Source organism: Bufo bufo, chromosome 11 (genome assembly GCF_905171765.1).
Source record: "Bufo bufo chromosome 11, aBufBuf1.1, whole genome shotgun sequence".
Lineage (NCBI taxonomy): Eukaryota > Metazoa > Chordata > Amphibia > Anura > Bufonidae > Bufo > Bufo bufo.
In genome coordinates, this window is record NC_053399.1 from 36,204,056 (window position 1) to 36,223,449 (window position 19,394).

Below are 19,394 nucleotides of genomic sequence, written 5' to 3' on the forward strand. Positions count from 1 at the left end.
CTTTTTTTAGAGGTTCGGATCAGTGAGCCGTTTTCAGGCCGGTATTTTTCACTGATGCCACCATGTACTGCCCTCTGAGGTTATGTGGAAGGAGAAATTAAAGGTTATTAGAAAGTGGGAGTGAAACCCAAAATGTCAGATTCCCCTCATGTTAGTCGGGGGCGTGCCCCTTTAAGACTCCTCAGGTGGCGCCAGGTCTGACTCTGCTCTGTGAAGGCTGCTGCCCGGTGTTTCCCGCCACCATGCTCTCCCTGCTCCGCAGCACTTTGCTCCCGCCGCCCGCACCATGCTCTCCCTGCTCCGCAGCACTTTGCCCCTGGTCCCCGGTTCCAGCCGCGCCATGTCCGCCGTGTCCCTGCTCGTCTCCCCGGGCCGCTGCCTCTTTGACGACCCCCTGCGGCTCCGGGTCCGCGGTCTGAGCCCCGGGCAGGACGTCAGCCTCCGCACCGCTCTGACGGACGAGGCCGGCCACCTGTTCACCTCCGTGGGCCTGTACCGAGCGGACAGCGGCGGGGAGCTGGACTTCAGCCGGAGCCCGGCCCTGGAGGGCGGCAGCTACACCGGAGTGGAGCCGGAGGGGCCCCTGTGGTCCCTGGAGTCCGAGACTCCCCTCAGGAGGCTGCTGAAGAAGGACGTGCAGAGCCCGCTCCAGCTCCGCTTCTCCCTGCACCAGGCCCACGACCCGCCCGGGGCTCTCCTAGCTGCTGCCGCCCAGGAGAGGGGCTTCATGGGGGAAGGGGTGACCCGGGTGCCGGTGCGGGAGGGACGGGTGCGGGGCAGCCTCTTCCTGCCGCCCGGTGAGTGAGGACATAAAGGGGCGCTCCAACCTCAGAGCCTGCTCCAGTCATTCCTATCAGGTGTCCGACAACCGCTGCGGCTGCGGTTGTCAGCCAGAATGGGGACTTCACCTGTGAATACATAGAGACAGGAGGGACATGGCGGACATCGGACTGAATCCGATTTGGTGGTCGGACAGATTCCACAACGCCTTTGATAGGTCATTTGGATGGATGGGGGTCTGTGTGCTGAGACCCCCACCGATCGCTAGGACGAGGAGAGAGAGGCGCTCTCCATAGACTTCTATGGAGTCTGACTCCTGTACCGAGAGGAGAGAGCGCTATATGTGAGCGCTTCTCTCTCCTCGTTCCAGCGATCGGTGGGGGTCTCAGCGCTCAGACCCCCACCCATCCAAATTTTTGATAAGTCTCTATGACCTGTCAAATGTTTCATTTAAAAATTCAGTGACCCTTTAAAGGGGTTTTCCAGGATTTACATACTGAGAGCATATCCTCGGGATAGGTCATCCATATTAGATCGGCGGCGGTCCGACACAGGGCACCCCCCACAGATCGGCTGTATGAAGGCGCCATTAAAGGGATTCGGTCACCTCGTTTTAGGTTATAGAGCTGCGGACCTGCACGGCTAGATCGCCGCTAGCATGTCCGCTATGTACCGGTCCTATAGGGCTGTGTGCTTTTTATTGTGTTTAAAAAATGATTTTAGAGATATGTAAATGACCCTGGTAAGGTGCCCAAGGGGCTGTACCAACCTTCCTGGTGCCCAGCCACACCCCCCTGTGAAGGAGCCCAGCACCGCCTGCGTCCTCCGAATCTCCTCCTTTCTTCACAGTTAGATTGCTGTAATCTCGCGATGCACGAGCTCGCGCATGCGCAGTGCCGGTATAGTGTTCCTTCCCTGTGCTGGCATCAGCCTCGGGGAAGGAACTAGGAACTGCGCATCGTGAGATTACGGCAATCTAACTGTGAAGAAAGGAGAAGATTCGGAGGACGCAGGCGGTGCTGGGCTCCTTCACTTGTGGGCACCAGGAAGGTTAGTACAGCCCCTTGGGCACCTTACCAGGCTCATTTACATATCTCTAAAATCATTTTTTAAACCCAATAAAAGCACACAGCCCTATAGGACCGGTACATAGCGGACATGCTAGTGGCGATCTAGCCGTGCAGGTCCGCAGCTCTATAACCGAAAACGAGGTGACAGAATCCCTTTAAGGTTTAGACCTCTTCCTAGGCCAGTGACATGGCCTAGATCAGGGATGCTCAACCTGCGACCCTCCAGCGATTGCAAAACTACAACTCCCAGAATGCCCTAATAACTGTAGGCATGCTGGGAGTTGTAGTTTTGCAACATCTGGAGGGCTGTAGGTTGGGCATCCCTTGCCTAGATACAGCTCAGTCCCATAGAAGTGAACGGGGCTGAGTTGAAATACCAAGAACAGCCACTATCAAATGCACGGCGCTGTGCCTCAGACAGCTGATCGTCCAGTGTTTTTTTCACGCAGCCCTATTTACTTCTATGGGGCCTGCGTTGCGTGAAAATCGCAGAATATAGAGCATGCTGCAATTTTTACGCAACGCACAAGTGATGCATGAAAAACAACGCACATGTACACAGACTAGGGGTGCACCGAAATGAAAATTCTGGTCCGAAACCGAAAATTCAGGATGCCCTTGACCGAAAACCGAAACCGAAACTGCCTTTTTGCCCAAATACTTTTAAAATACTTTTTTTTTTAATGATTTTATTAATAATTATTTTTCATGAATGAAATTCATCTGTGGGTGGCGCTGTTATGGAGAGGGGGATCTGTGGGTGGCGCTGTTATGGAGAGGGGGATCTGTGGGTGGCGCTGTTATGGAGAGGGGGATCTGTGGGTGGCGCTGTTATGGAGAGGGGGATCTGTGGGTGGCGCTGTTATGGAGAGGGGGATCTGTGGGTGGCGCTGTTATGGAGAGGGGGATCTGTGGGTGGCGCTGTTATGGAGAGGGGGATCTGTGGGTGGCGCTGTTATGGAGAGGGGGATCTGTGGGTGGCGCTGTTATGGAGAGGGGGATCTGTGGGTGGCGCTGTTATGGAGAGGGGGATCTGTGGGTGGCGCTGTTATGGAGAGGGGGATCTGTGGGTGGCGCTGTTATGGAGAGGGGATATGTGCACTGTTATGGGCATAACAGTGCACAGATCCCTTTCCCCATAACCGTGCACAGATCCCTTTCCCCATAACCGTGCACAGATCCCTTTCCCCATAACCGTGCACAGATCCCTTTCCCCATAACCGTGCACAGATCCCTTTCCCCATAACAGTGCACAGATCCCTTTCCCCATAACAGTGCACAGATCCCTTTCCCCATAACAGTGCACAGATCCCTTTCCCCATAACCGTGCACAGATCCCTTTCCCCATAACAGTGCACAGATCCCTTTCCCCATAACAGTGCACAGATCCCTTTCCCCATAACAGTGCACAGATCCCTTTCCCCATAACAGTGCACAGATCCCCCCTCCCCATAGCAGTGCACAGATCCCCCCTCCCCATAGCAGTGCCATAGACCGATCCCCCTACCCATAACAGCCCCGGCCCTGCTGCTCACAGCAGACTAATCACTCACTGCATCTTTATTTTACCTTACAATCGTGACGCTCCAGTAACAACTCTGCAGGCAGAGCGGAGAGCCGCGTAACGTCACTTACTCACGTGACGCACCTGCTCCGCCCACTTTATGAATGAAGGAGGCGGAGCAGGCGCGTCACGTGAGTAAGTGACGTTACGCCAGCCTCCGCTCTGCCTGCAGAGTTGTTAGTTACTGGAGCCTCACGATTGTAAGGTAAAATAAAGATGCAGTGACAAAGTAAACCGCCCGCCCGGCGCCCGCCCGCAGATGGTGGGTGACAAATCCCACACCCCATATTTTCGGCCGATATGTAACAATATCGGCCGAAGTGGATTAGGTGCATTTTCGGCCGATATTTTCGGCTGCCGAAATTTCGGTGCACCCCTAACACAGACCCATTGAAATAAATGGGTCCTGATTCCGTGCGGGTGCTATGCGTTCGCATCACACATTGCACCCGCGCGGAATACTCGCTCGTGTGAAAAGGGCCTAAGGCTTCTTTCAGACATGGGTCTGATGGCAGAGTTGTCTTTTCTCCGGACGGTGAATGTGGAGGAGTTGCACATGGGTGGCATCTGCGCATGGTCAGTCTGTGGGGAAAAATGGGCAGAGTTTAGGACGTTACGATTTTTTTTTTGTTTGTTGAAGGTCAATGTAGAAAGTAGCCCATGTGCAAATACCTGTTGAAATGAGCGGGTCAGCTCTCAGTCCAGGTGCTTTCTGTTGTAGGGTCAGCTCCCAGTCCAGGTGCTCTTAGTTGTAGGGTCAGCTCCCAGTCCAGGTGCTCTCAGTTGTAGGGTCAGCTCCCAGTCCAGGTGCTCTCAGTTGTAGGGTCAGCTCCCAGTCCAGATGCTCTCAGTTGTAGGGTCAGCTCTCAGTTGTAGGGTCAGCTCTCAGTCCAGGTGCTCTCAGTTGTAGGGTCAGCTCCCAGTCCAGGTGCTCTCCGTTGTAGGGTCAGCTCTCAGTCCAGGTGCTTTCTGTTGTAGGGTCAGCTCCCAGTCCAGGTGCTCTTAGTTGTAGGGTCAGCTCCCAGTCCAGGTGCTCTCAGTTGTAGGGTCAGCTCCCAGTCCAGGTGCTCTCAGTTGTAGGGTCAGCTCCCAGTCCAGATGCTCTCAGTTGTAGGGTCAGCTCTCAGTCCAGGTGCTCTCAGTTGTAGGGTCAGCTCCCAGTCCAGGTGCTCTCCGTTGTAGGGTCAGCTCTCAGTCATGGTGCTTTCAGTTGTAGGGTCAGCTCTCAGTCCAGCTGCTTTAAGTTGTAGGGTCAGCTCTCAGTCCTGGTGCTTTCTGTTGTAGGGTCGGCTCCCAGTCCAGTTGCTTTCAGTTGTAGGGTCGGCTCTCAGTCCAGGTGCTCTCAGTTGTAGGGTCAGCTCCCAGTCCAGGTGCTCTCAGTTGTAGGGTCAGCTCCCAGTCCAGGTGCTCTCAGTTGTAGGGTCAGCTCTCAGTCCAGGTGCTCTCCGTTGTAGGGTCAGCTCTCAGTCCAGGTGCTTTCAGTTGTGGGGTCAGCTCTCAGTCCAGGTGCTTTCAGTTGTGGGGTCAGCTCCCAGTCCAGGTGCTCTCCGATGTAGGGTCAGCTCTCCGTCCAGGTGCTCTCAGTTGTAAGCTCAGCTCCATTACATTTCTCTTCAACCCGGACTCAGGAAACCTGTTCTAGTGACTGGTGGGCGTCTCATCATTTATTATTTATCCTATAGATAGCCCATTAAAGGGGTTATCCAACCACTATAATGCCCTCCAAAATGTCCAGGCCCAACATACAGGTTATACTTACCCCGCTCCCCAGCACCTGCGTCGCTCCTGATGCCCGCATGGGCGCCGCGCAGATCAAAACATCGGGTGGGGGGGGTGCAATAGCAGGCCGCAACAGGATGAGCGTCCCAAGCATCGCGGTGACGCTAGGGAGGCTGGTCCCCGTCGTGGCCTGCTATTGGCTGACCCAAACCCTGGATGTTTTGATCTGCGCGGCGCCCCCATCCAGCCATCCTTCCCCCAGCCCTGTTGCCAGATGTTTTGATCCGCGACGGGGAGATGCAGCAGCGGCCATGAGGGCATCAGGAGCGACACGGGGACCAGGTAAGTATAACCTGTATCCGGTGCCCGGGCATTTTGGGGGGCATTATAGGGGTTGGATAACCCCTTTAAATTACATAGCTGTAGGCAGTGAATTTGCCACCATCCAGGTAAAAGGGCATTCAATGCTCATAATACGTGTGGTCCCCCCCTTGTAAAATCGGGATCAGATGGAGGTACAGTATGGATCCATAGCAGACTGTAGGTGCTGTTTTACAGGTCAATAGGACTCTGGAATGTGTCAGGTAATATTATTAAATGTGGTCAGTCTGGTGTTTTTTGGTCTCTTCTAGGACCCGGCCCCTTTCCTGCCATCATTGATCTTTATGGAACTGGTGGAGGTCTGATGGAGCACAGAGCCAGCCTGTTGGCCAACCATGGCTTCTTGACTATGGCGCTGGCGTATTTTGATTATGATGACCTTCCAAACAGCCTAGGAGGGCTTCACCTGGATTACTTTAGGGAAGCACTAGAATTTCTAAAATCCCACCCAAAGGTATTTTACTGTATGTTTGGTACATTTTTTATTTTTTTTGCTTCAGCATTCATGTCCTCAGCTTTTGCAATCCCAAAATCACAAAAATATCCAACACTGTGGGATTTTATTGCAGTTCTGCATCACAGCAACTTCATGTTTCAAGTCTGCACTGCTACACGGCGATCCTGGTCGAGCGGTCAGTCGCTGTGTAGCCCCAGACTATTTGCTGTGGTTTTGTGATGCTGTAATTAGCTGTGTGATTTTCACAGGTGAAGCCTTTTAAAGGGGTTCTCCAGGGAAGATTTTAAATGGCTGCCAGCAACCTGTCCTAGAATGTGAGCAGAACTGGTTGCCTTCACTTGCACAACTGCCTCACTTACACGCTGCTCTGGCACTTGTATATACTAAACATTGTTGAGCGTTCCTGTTGGGCTGCTCAGCCATTACGGCATATCATAGGCAGGGTCACATTATTACCATCTTGTAGGCTGCCGGCGGTCAGTCCGGCCTTGAGGCTGCCGGCGGTCAGTCCGGCCCTGAGGCTGCCGGCGGTCAGTCTATACCTTCGTGTAAATCTTTTATTTATATTTATACAATTTTATTATTTCAGTCTCTGACAAAATATGTAATTTGGCTTCTACACTTTTCAATATTTTGATTTCTAAAAATGTTGTTAACCTAGAGCCCTGTTGCAGTTTACCACCTCTGGGTTCTAATCGTAAAATTGTCCCCGACACACACGTCAGTATACTCGTAGACCGGAAATACTGACCAATCTGCTTTTAATGTTGTTCCAGGTTAACAAAGAAAGAATTGGAGCTATTGGTCTTTCAAAAGGTGCAGATTTGGTTCTCATCATGGCCGCTTATCTTCCTGGGATCAGAGCAGCTGTCAGCATCTGTGGCTGCAGTGCCAACTCTTTTGCCCCTTTGTCGTGTGGTAAGTTTACCATTCCATGTCTTGGATTCAGTGCCGAGAAGGTTAAATTCACAGAAGCTGGCGCGTTAGACTTGTCAGAATCCATGGACGATCCGCTGGACCCGGCAAATTGTGAGGCTCTTATTCCAGTAGAAAGGTCCTCGGCAGCTTTTCTAATTTTGAGTGGATCAGACGACAAAAACTGGCCTAGCGCCACATATGCTGAACAGCTGGTTGGCCGACTGAGAGAGCATCAGAAGGATGTGGAGTCTAAGTGCTATCCTGGAGCCGGACACCTACTGGAGCCCCCTTATTTTCCATTGTGCAAGGCTTCCCATCACAAACTGTTGGGTATGCCGATATTGTGGGGAGGACAAACTAAAGCACATGCCAAAGCTGAGGAACACGCCTGGAAAAAAATCCAAACTTTTTTCTCAAAGCACCTTAAAGGGACAAACACTGTGCAGAGCCACCTCTGAGTCACATCTAAATTTACCTCATTAATAGTTATAAGCTATTTGCAGTAGCTCTGAAGACACCGCTCAGAGGGATCGATTACTTTGTACCATGACTGTACTTGATGGCTGACATGTGACTATGCAGGTGATCGAAGTGCAATATACAATTCACGCATAGTTAAGGGATAGCCATAGTGTGACAAAATTCTTAGAAAGTCTAATTTATTCAGTTGCAGACCAGATTAACTTGATTTTGCTATTAATGGTTTATTCCCATCTCATATCCACGCTATGAATGTCTGTTAGATGTTAGTCCCACCCCTGGCATCCACACACATCTCGAGAATAGGGCCCCCCCTGACCCTGTCTGTCATGGATGCGTTAGCGTAGCTCCCATATAAGTAGATGAAGGTTATGAAAACTGCGTAAAACAGCAAGATACTTATCAGAAGTTTCGGAAACAACATACGGTAACTTGTTGTGCTATATTGTTTTGTAACTTCAATTCCCTTATGTGGGTGTTTATTGAAACAGCGTAGCATTTTCTGCAGTTCCAACTCCTAACCACTTTTGACCGCCACAACTACTAGTTCATCTCCATAAATTAGAGCATCATGAAAAAGTTAATTTATTTCAGTAATTCAATTCAAAAAGTGAAACTCCTATATTATATTCAAGAGCTTATTTATTTTAATGTTGAAGTCTGCCGTGCTGGCGGAAGTCCGCTCCGGCCATATTCGCTATAATGAGGACGGGCTGGAGGTCCGGCCGCAGCACAGCAAGCATGCCGAGAGGCGGCAAGAATAGAAAAACGTAAAAAAAGGTTGCCATGCTGCGGTCGGACCTCCAGCCCGCACCCATTATAGTGAATAGGGCCAGCACGGTGGACTTGCGGTAGCATGGATCCGGCCGGAACAGCCTGCCGGAAAAGTCTACCACATGTTGTCGTAGTCTTACAGGTAATGAAAACCCAAAACTCAGTGCAGGAGATTTATCAAACTGGTGTAAAGTAGAACTGGTTTAGTTGCTCATAGCAGCCAATCAGATTCCACCAAAGGAGCTGTGAAAAATGAAAGGTGGGATCTGATTGGTTGCTATGGACAACTAAGCCAGTTCTAGTTTACACCAGTATTATAAATCTCCCCCAGTATCTTAGAATATTGCAAGTTAAAAAGTTCAAAATTGTAGACTGATGGTGTCACAGTCTAATCAGCTAATCAACGACAACAAAAAACTCCTGCAAAGGTCTCCTAAGCCTTTAAAATGGTCCCTGAGTCTGGTTCTGTAGACTACACAATTATGGAGAAGACTGCTGATTTGACAGTTGTCCAGAAGACAGTCATTGACACCCTCCACAAAGAGGGAAAGCCGCAAAAGCTCATTGATAAAGAAGCTGGCTGTTCATATAGTGCTATATCCAAACATATTAATGGCAAGTTGAGTGGAAGAAAGAAGTGTGGTAGAAAAAGGTGCACAAACACCAGGGATAACCAAAGACTTGAAAGGGATTGTCAAGAAAAAGCCAGTCAAGAAATTGTGGGAGATTCACAAGGAGTAGACTGTGGCTGGAGTCAGTGATTCAAGAGCCGCCACCACACCGACATATCCAGGACATGGACTACAAGTGTCGCATCTGTAAAGAATAAATCAAGGCAACTGGACTTAGTGTAGATTTCTTGAAAACGTTTAACTCGTTCTTCCAACGAGCTTTCTCAATTCTGAGTGACTGTACAAGAATTCTCTACAAGTGTCGCATTCCTTGTGTCAAGCCACTCATGACCCAGAGACAACATTAGAAGCGTCGTACCTGGGCTAAGGAGAAAAAGGACTGGACTGTTGCTCAGTGGTGCTGTTTTCAGATTAAAGTAAATTTTGCATTTCATTTGGAAATCAAGGTCGCAGAGTCTGGAGGAAGAGTAGAGAGGCCCACAGTCCAAGTTGCTTGAGGTCCAGTATGAAGTTTCCACAGTCAGTGATGGTTTGGGGAGCCATGTCATTTTGCTGGTGTTGGACCACTCTTATATCAAGTCCAAAGCCAGTGTAGCCACCCACCAGGAAATTTTAGAGCACTTCATGCTTTCCTCTGCTGACAAGCTTTATGGAGATGCTGATTTCATTTTCCAGCAGGACTTGGCACCTGCCCACACTGACAAAAGTACTAATACCTAGTGTAAGAACCACGGTATCGCTGTGTTTGATTGGCCAGCAACTCGCCTGAACTAAACGCCATAGAGAATATATGGGGTATTGTCAAGAGGAAGATGAGAGACACCAGACCCAACAATGAAGACGAGCTGAAGGCCTCTATCAAAGCAACCTGGGCTTCAGGACACCTCAGCACTGTCATAGGCTGATCGCCTCCATGCCACTCCGCATTGATGTAGTAATTCATGCAGAAGGAGCCCTGACCAAGAACTGAGTGCATGTACTGTACATATTTTTCAGTAGGCCAACATATCTGTATTAAAAATCATTTTTTTAATCGGTCTTATATAATCTAATTTTCTGAGATAGTGACTTTTGGGTTTTCTTTAGCTGTAAGCCGTAATAACAAGAAATAAACTCTTTAAAAAGATCACTCTGTGTGTAATAAATATATGATAACTCACTTTTTGAATTGAATTACTGAAATTAACTTTGCGATAATATTGTAATTTATTTAGATGCTCCTGTAGGCCAGACTGGGTGTGTGGAGCCCAGTTCTAGAAATAGATGTGGGCCCCTCTTCTGACTTTTAGGCCAGATCCTGTGGTATACCATAAATATCTGATGAGAATGACTATGACTATAAAAAAAACTGCTCATATAGCTCAAGTCTGAACAGTACGCTCCGTATTGAAAAAAAAAAAACGCGTGCATGTAATTAAGGGCTCATGCACACAAACATATATTTTTTTTTTCCATGTCCATTCCGTCTTTGTGCGGCCGGTATGCAGAACCATACACTTCAATGGGGCCACAAAGAAACAAATGACTCCAAGTTCATTTAGTTTCCATATGTCCACACGGCTGTTCCGCCAAAAAAATAGAACATGTCCTAGTATTGTCTACATTATGGACAAGGCTAAGACCGTTCCACAAAATGCAGAATGCACACGACCTGTATCTGTGTTTTGCAGATCCGCAATTTGCGGACTGGGAAACATCAAACAGTTGTGTGCATGAGCCCCCGAATTGGAAGACCACCCCATGAACAGCTTCTTGAAATGATTCCTTATTAACTCATGCTAAGTGGTACAATCGCAAATCAGGCCCGTTAAACTTGATAGGATACCACGTATCTGATATTTTGATTGTCAAAAAGCAAAAAAACAAACAAAAAAAAACTAGCACAATGTAATCAGAGCCTAAAATGACTATTACTATCTGGTTGTAAGAAATGTTTTACTAAGTGTATACGATTTACTATAATGTGCCTCTAAATTTAACCAAAATGATGGCATCCCATAATTTATGTAATAAATGTATTGTACTTAAGTGTCAGCTGATTTTTATATCCGGACATCTGATGAAGAAATAGTTACGCGTTGTGGACTACATGTAATTTTTCGGCAGAAAAACTGCAGTTAATACGAGTACCAGCAAAGTGAACATTTTGTATTTTGTACAAAATCTCTAGCATGTCTGTTTGTGCAATTCTGGTCTTCCCCATAGATTTCAATAGGGTTGTTAAAAGAAAAAGAAAATGTGCACAAAATTCACAATATAAAATGCACAAAAACACAATAAATAGTGCACTTTTTTGTGCATTTTTAATGCAGTCTTTATGCAGATTTTCTGCTTACAAATCTGCGTCGTGTGCAGGTAGTCTGAAGACTTTCCACTGTATTGTGAAGGTTTATAAAAATTTTCGTAAGAAATAGGACATGATTAGGGATGAATCTACTTCTGATGAAACATCCGAAGTCTGTTTGCATAATACTTCGTGCTAATACTGTACGGAGCAGGAGCTCCATACAGTATTAGAATGTATTGGCTCCTATGAGCCGAAGTTATTACTTTGCAAAGTCTTATGAGACTTTGCATAATAACTTCAAAAATCATCCGAAGTCTATTCTCTCATCCCTAGACATGAAGTACAGAATATCAGAATGCCTAGTGATTTGAACAGTTTTTAGTTGCATTTTTGCCTCTTCTAAAAGCATGTGACATACATGTATGTCACATACTGTACGTGCAGTTAGTGTATGGAGCACGCTCAGGAGCTGAGCCTGTTCCATACATGGCAGGTTCCAGCTAAGTTACAAAGCTGATACCCTCCTGCCATGTCCAGCACTGATCATGGATGTTTAACTGCTTAGTTGCTGCAGTCAATAGTAACCACTGAGTGGGTAAGAGAGAAAGGGGGGTCTCCATCTTTCCCCTTCCGTGATGAAATTGTGGGGTACCGAGTGGTTGTCATAGCAACTGGGACACCCTGGCTCGCCATATTAAAGTACCCATTACACCCTGCCGGAAGCAGGGTATAAAAGGCAGGCCCCATAGGTACAACACAAAGCTATACAGAAGCAATATAATAAAATATAAAACACTTACAAAAAAAGACATAATTGGTATCTAAAAATGTCTGAAATATTACAATATCCTGTTTTTTATCCTGGACGGTGAGATCTGTTAAAAAAAAAAGAAAAGCACAATGCAAGAATTTCAGTTTTTTGGGGAAAATGGGAAAAAAATTATCAAAAAGTCTTTGATAGTTGGCCCCTATCCTTTGGTAACTGGAATACACATTTTAAAGGGTTTCTCTGAGGTTTTACTACTAATGACCTATCCTCAGACCAAGCCCGGTCCCTTTTGAGGCGGATTCTTTGTCTGTGCATGAGCCCTAAGATGGACCAGGAGTACGCGGATATTAGACACGGATGGGACCAGGGGATGTGACTATCTGACGTGAAGATATCGGTGAGATATTGACAGGATGCTATATATGAAATATACATCTATTCCAATTATTGGGGGCGGGTGTATGTTGATGTATAATTACCCTGTGACTGGCATGATCAGTCTCCGGTGAAACTCGTATACAGAGCAGTGGAGCAAACTCAGAGATGACAGCAGTGCATGCCCTATGTTGTGCCATCGTGATGACAACAATTTTTCACTGCCAGCTATGTACGTTTGGAATTTCACGTGTAGCGTCACCGGGTAATTTAGTGAGATGATTTAGTTTGTTTACTAATGGAAAGAGTTTGCAGTCCAAGGTAAAGACTGCCGAAAGTAAACTGATCTGACTGGTTCCTGCTGTGTAATTTACCCGCGCTTTATGCATCCTATCCCAGGTTAACATTTAGCAATCAGTCAGTATTTGGGCATCAATGTAAAATGTTTTTCATGTTTCTACAGGAAATATTGCCTATGTACAGAATGCAATGGCTGAGAACGTTTACAGACAGCGTAGTAAGTGTCAGAAATTGTGTGTTTAGGTAAGTAAGATCCACTTACAGTTTAGGCTGTAGAATAGACTGAATATAATGGACTGTTTAACTGTTGACAAGAATGAACAGATAAAATATGGCATAATAACTACTATAAATAAAATATAAATTAAAGGAATTGTCGTCAGAACATGACTTACTGTTTAAATCAAGGTTTTAACATTTTTAAAGAATTTTTTTGATGTTCCTTTTAATTTTCCTTGTTAATATCTGTAGTAAAAAAAAAAATCCTTCAGTTTTTGCACAGGCCACTAAGCCTAATATTAGGTGCCACTTCTTGGTCTGTACAGATCACTTTACTGCAGTTACCTGCTTATTTATCATTCTAATCCTGCCTGTAATGATATCACCTCTGTGTATAGATAAGGAAGGAACCACCATTCACCCTGGGTGATGTTGCAGCTTACCTACTCCCTCCTTATACAATGACCTCATGCCTAGAAAAAACTCCCATAGAAGTCAATGAGGTCCCCTTCTGACGAGTGTTGAGCGAAGCGAGCTTGGGATGCTTTATCCGAAGTCGCTTCATTCTAAACTTCGGAATAATATTGTACGGAGATTCGTCTCCGTACAGTATTAGAATGTATGGGCTCCGATGAGCCGAAGTTAGTTATTCACAAAGTCGCACTTGACTTCGTTAAATAACTTCGGTAGTTGATTTTTAAAGGGGAAAACCACTTTAAAAGTTCAAACTGATCTCTGCTTCGGCTCCGAGGTAAAAATCAACTACCAAAGTTATACAAAGAAGTCACGCGCTACCTTGCGAATAACTTGCTTCGGCTCATCGGAGCCCATACATTCTAATACTAATCTCCGCACAGTATTGGGCTACTTTCACACTGGCGTTTCTGGGTCCGCCTGTGAGATCCGTTTCAGGGATCTCACAAGCGGCCCAAAACGGATCAGTTTTGCACTAATGCATTCTGAATGGATAAGGATCCGCTCAGAATGCATCAGTTTGCCTCCGTTCAGTCTCCATTCCGCTCTGGAGGCGGACACCAGAACGTTGCTTGCAGCGTTTTGATGTCCGCCTGACGATGCGGAGCCAAACTGATCCGTCCTGACTTACACTGAAAGTCAATGGGAGGCGGATCCGTTTTCAATTGCACCATATTGTGTCAGTGAAAACGGATCCGTCCCCATTGACTTATATTGTAAGTCAAAACGGATCCGTTTGCATTATCATGAACAAAAAAAAACTTTTTTTTTTTTTTTTTGTTGTTCATGGTAATGCAAACGGATCCGTTCTGAACGGATACAAGCGTTTGCATTATAGGTGCGGATCCGTCTGAGCAGATACCAGACGGATTTGCACCAAACGCGAGTAGCCTTATTCTGAAGTTTTGAACGAAGCGACTTTGGATGAAGCATTTGAAGCTCACTTCGCTCAACACTACTCCTAACCATTGTGGTTGCCGTAAAGCTGTTTTCTTAATGCTGTTAAGAACAGCTCAGGCAAGATGGCTGAATAATCATAATCATGTTTAGGAAAAAGAATAAAAAAAATCTGTATCAGAAAATAAAATCAGATGAGAAGAAGACACGTGTCACTGTAATCTGGTTTTAACTGTCAGATTACATTTTTGGTGACACATTTCCTTTAATCAACCTGTGTCTCAGCATGATCAGCCCTATTAAACCAGGCATATTGATTATGCTAATTGAATTATACCTTAGTTATCTTTATAGGTTGCATTGTTGTGGAGATTTTTATCTTTATTCATATCAGGCAGTTGGAGCACCAAGGCGCGGACTGTAGTGCTTCGAGCACCCCCCCTCCCCCCTCACTGACAGAGTCTTCTTTTTTTTCCAATATAATTTTTATTATTTTTCTCCCAGTCAAAACACAGCAATGCCATTAATATTCCATCACACATATGACATTAATCAGAAACACAGAGTGTCAAACGAATCTTGCATATGCTTATACAACATGTCGCATTATAATGTACAATAAAGTAAAGCCCCCCCCCCCTTCCCCTGCATCAGCCTAAACTCCATATCCAGTCACTAAACAAAGTAAACATGTCATTGGGTTGATATCACCCCCAGCTTGTCTTTCAGATCTTCCAACAAGTACCATGCCGTCAGCTTGAAAGGAGACATAATTCTTGCATATTCACCTGGTTCTATGTGGCTCAGCACGAACTTGCGCCATGTTAAGTATAACTTTTTCCCCAGAATTTCCTTTTGTTGTAATGCTTCGAGCCACTCTAGGTGAAATGCTTGTTTGAGTTGTGCAGTGACCATAGAAACAGAAGGGACCTGAGCCACAATTTCAGTAGGCACTTTTTGGCCCCTAGTAGAATTTTATGCCCCATTGACACGACAGATGCCGTTGCATATTCATCTGGCTGTTTAGATCTAATGATTTGAACATGTAGTATTGCCATTGCAGGGGTAATGTCTGCCTCATTCCTGCCACATTGTTTCAGTAGGTTAGTAATGCCATTCCAATATTCCCTCAACCTCGGACAACTCCATAATCCATGGAACAAGTCCGAATTTGAAAGGCCACATTTTGGGCATGCGGTCAACCTATCTTGTCTTGTATCAGAGCTGGGGATGTTAAAACCATATATTGCGTGGTGTAAAATCTTTTAAATGGGTCTCTCACCATTGCTCATTCGGAATGGCTTTATATAATGCCCCTATACCAGAACATATAGGTTGGTGTATGTCTTTCACCTCTAAAAGTGTCTACCATCTCTGGAACATCTTCTTATGATCCACTCTCTCCCATCTGTCCCTAAGAGATTGATAAAGAAGTGAAATTGATGGCCTGGTTTTCATTCTTAGGAGTGAGTCAAACTCATTCGCTCTCCATTCCCTGGTAAGATCTTTGCACAAGCCCTTACCGTAAGACATAAGCTGTACATACGGCAAAAAGGTCGGATCCTTCAAGTTCCACTTCTCTCTCAATTCTGTCTGCGTCATCCATCTAGCTTCCGTCTCGTGGAATAGGTCACCCATTCTTCTAATCCCTTTCTGTGCCCAATTAAGCATAAGTTTGCTGGTCCTACCCGGTTCAAAATCTGGGTTAGCTACTATTGGGAGATGTTTGGACATTTGGTAAGGCAAACCATACATCTTCCGTAACACTTTCCACACAATAATTGTATCTCTTAGTACCAGAGATTTTTTAATTGGCCCTGGCAGTCTGGAGATACTGGTATGCAACAATGCCACCAAGTCCCAAGGTTTTGCTAGCTGTTTTTCTAAATTAAGGTTCGAATAGAAAGATGTCTGGTTTGCCCAGTCCAATATACTGTATATCTGCTGTTACAAGCTATATTGTACCCTCGAATGTCTGGGAAGTTGATGCCGCCCAGTTCCTTCCTTACTTTTAGTTCGTCTAAAGCAATCCTTTGCTTCTTACCCTGCCATATAAACTGGACAAACTTACTCTCCAAGAGTTTAGCATCTGCATGACGTAGTAAAAAGCGGAATTGCCTGCATGGGGTACAGTAACTTGGCAACTCCCATCATTTTCACCAGGCAACATCGCCCCATTAAGGAAAGAGGTAATCCCTGCCATCTGTCCAAGTCAGCTCTAATCCGGGATATTAGTGGTGGAAAGTTAAGTTGATATAGGGAATGAGGATCTCTCCCTATTTTTACCCCCAGATACGTTATATATGATTTGGCTACAGTGATTCCCAGTACCCTATTCAGTTTCTTTAGGGTCGTCAGTCTTGGGTAATAGAGGTAGGAATTCACACTTAGATATGTTTACCTTGTATCCAGAATAGCTTCCAAAGGCCTCTAAAGCCTTAAAGGGACTCTGTCACCACTTTCTAACCCCCCCTTTTCAAAGTATTGTTATCTGCATGGCGCCCCTGTGATTATAAATGTGTTGTTAGAAGTTAAATTCGCCGTCTCCTTTTGATAAAAAGAGCTTTTATCTAACCTGTCAATCTTCTTGATAAGGTGCCCAGGGCGTTTCTTTTCGTCTCAATCTGCCGCCCGCCGCCGCCACCGTTGGTGCCCAGCTCCTCCCCTCATGCTTTCAGCGCCGCCTGAATGTAATCAAATACGCCTCCGGCTCTCTCTCAGTGCCCCCTCCTCCTTTTCAAAGATCCCGCGCGTGCGCACAGGGCTGTGCCTGATGCGCCCGTGCGGACATTTACAATCAGCCTCATTGAGCGAAGTGCGCATGCGCGCACTTCGCTCAACCTCCTCATCAGACGAGCACTGCAGCCGGCTGGCTGCAGTGCTCGTCTGATGAGGAGGTTGAGCGAAGTGCGCGCATGCGCACTTCGCTCAATGAGGCTGATTGTAAATGTCCGCACGGGCGCATCAGGCACAGCCCTGTGCGCACGCGCGGGATCTTTGAAAAGGAGGAGGGGGCACTGAGAGAGAGCCGGAGGCGTATTTGATTACATTCAGGCGGCGCTGAAAGCATGAGGGGAGGAGCTGGGCACCAACGGTGGCGGCGGCGGGCGGCAGATTGAGACGAAAAGAAACGCCCTGGGCACCTTATCAAGAAGATTGACAGGTTAGATAAAAGCTCTTTTTATCAAAAGGAGACGGCGAATTTAACTTCTAACAACACATTTATAATCACAGGGGCGCCATGCAGATAACAATACTTTGAAAAGGGGGGGTTAGAAAGTGGTGACAGAGTCCCTTTAAAGACAATTGGTATGTGTTCCTCTGGTTTAGCTAGAAATAGGACCACATCATCAGCAAAGAGTGCTGCTTTCACTTGTGACGATCCCACCTCTATTCCCTCATACAGATCTGATGAACAAAGGAGCCATGACAGAGGTTCCAATGCTAGGTTAAACAGCAGACGAGAGAGCGGGCACCCCTGTCTCGTGCCCTTCTTCAATTCAAAGGGCTTTGAGAGATAGCCCTGAGTGTACACCCTTGCCTTCGGGTTCTTATATAGATTCGTAATAAATGTTCTAAAAGCTCCCTTGAATCCTAGTTTGTCTAACACTGCCTCCAGCCATGCCCACCTTACATTATCAAAAGCTTTTTCAGCATCCAAGGTGAGCATGGCTGGAGTTTCCCCAGGATGAGGTCTGTGACGGACCCTGTCTAGAACTGCCAAAACTGTCCTGATGTTCATAACCGCCGAACGACCCTGGACAAACCCCACCTGTTCGGTCCCTATCAGGGACGGAAGAAAAGAAGCCAGCCTATCAGCCATAATTTTAGAAAGGATCTTAGTGTCTACATTAATTAGGGATATAGGCCTATAAGAGCTAGGTAGTAAGGGATCTTTCCCTGGTTTGGGTAATAGTTTTATGTAAGATACATTCTCCTTATCTGGGTGAATCTTGCCTTTCAATATGTCATTGTAGAGCTGCAAAATTATTGGGGATACTTGTGAAATTAATATCTTATAATATTCCCCTGAAAATCCGTCGGGCCCCGGGGCTTTGGCATTTTTCAGGCCTTTAATGACCAATTGGAGTTCCTCCATGGTCACATCCGCATTTAATCTCTGAAGTTGGTCAGGTTTCACAGTGGGCAATTTCACACGTTCTAATAGGGTATCAACTAGCGGAATAGAGGGGCTATCTTCATACAAAGCCGCATAGTATTGGCCTACTACTTCATTTATTCCTGCCGGATCAATAACCACCTTCCCTTCACTGTCTTTAAGGCTGGATATAAACTGAGGCATTCTCTGGCCCTTGGCTAGGTTAGCCAGTAGACGGCCAGCTTTGTTCCCATGTCGGTATAATTTGGCTTTAAACTGTGTTTGTTTAAGGGATTCCCTGTCCCTTTCACTCATTACAAAGGCTTGACGAGCTTCTACCCATTTTGCCTTATTTTCTGCTGAAGACACCTCTGTAAACTGCCTGTACATTTGTCGGACGTTAGCACTCGCCTGTTCTAAGGACTGCTGACACTTTTTCTTTCTGCTAAACATATAACCCATAATACATCCCCTCATAACCACCTTAGATGTATGCCAGAAGAGTTCCGGTGTATCCATATGGGCCTGATTATTGTCTTTATACTCCTCCCACCATCCTACTAGTTTATTTTTGAAGTCTTCATTCTCTAATAAATTTGAAGGAAATCTCCACAAATAATCCTCACCCTTTAAGAACGTGTCCCTCAAAACGAGGGTTACTGGAGCAGGATCTGATGTATTAATATCTCCAATATCAGCATGTTCCACCAAGCCTGATAGGGAGCTCTGAGTGAAAATATAGTCAATACGTGACCATGAATCCCTAGCGTGGGAGTAAAAGGTGAATGCCCTTTCATCTCAGTGATATTGCCGCCAAGGGTCCACTAACCCTATCGATTCCATCATAGGTCCTAATACTGCGTCTTGAGCCATGTTTTCCCTGTTGTCTGCTGACTTGGTTCTTCTATCTTCCTTCCCTACCACTACGGAGTTGAAGTCGCCCCCTACTATTAGATTTGAGATTATTTTTTTTTTACCTTATAAAGTCTTATTTTCAGCGAAAAAAATAACACCTCTTAACCACCTCAGCCCCCAGTGCTTAAACACCCTGAAAGACCAGGCCACTTTTTACACTTCTGACCTACACTACTTTCACCGTTTATTGCTCGGTCATGCAACTTACCACCCAAATGAATTTTACCTCCTTTTCTTCTCACTAATAGAGCTTTCATTTGGTGGTATTTCATTGCTGCTGACAT

The 19,394-nt window shown here is 46.2% G+C and overlaps 1 protein-coding gene across 1 annotated transcript; it reads left to right on the plus strand.

Moving 5' to 3' along the window:
- Positions 1 to 282: 282 nt before the first annotated feature.
- LOC120982531 (acyl-coenzyme A thioesterase 1-like) lies at positions 283 to 8,059 on the plus strand. Its single transcript, XM_040412757.1, has 3 exons — positions 283 to 797; positions 5,766 to 5,968; positions 6,748 to 8,059. The coding sequence occupies exons 1-3, from the start codon at positions 287 to 289 to the stop codon at positions 7,345 to 7,347; spliced, it is 1,314 nt and encodes a 437-aa protein (XP_040268691.1). The 5' UTR covers positions 283 to 286; the 3' UTR covers positions 7,348 to 8,059.
- The last annotated feature ends 11,335 nt before the right edge of the window (positions 8,060 to 19,394 follow it).

Bases quoted from the DNA above. Each gene is read 5' to 3' on its own strand.
- LOC120982531 (XM_040412757.1), top strand. From the start codon at position 287: ATGCTCTCCCTGCTCCGCAGCACTTTGCCCCTGGTCCCCGGTTCCAGC. The intron at 798-5,765 runs GTGAGTGAGGAC...GGTCTCTTCTAG, and splicing joins CAGCCTCTTCCTGCCGCCCG to GACCCGGCCCCTTTCCTGCC. The intron at 5,969-6,747 runs GTATTTTACTGT...ATGTTGTTCCAG, and splicing joins TTCTAAAATCCCACCCAAAG to GTTAACAAAGAAAGAATTGG.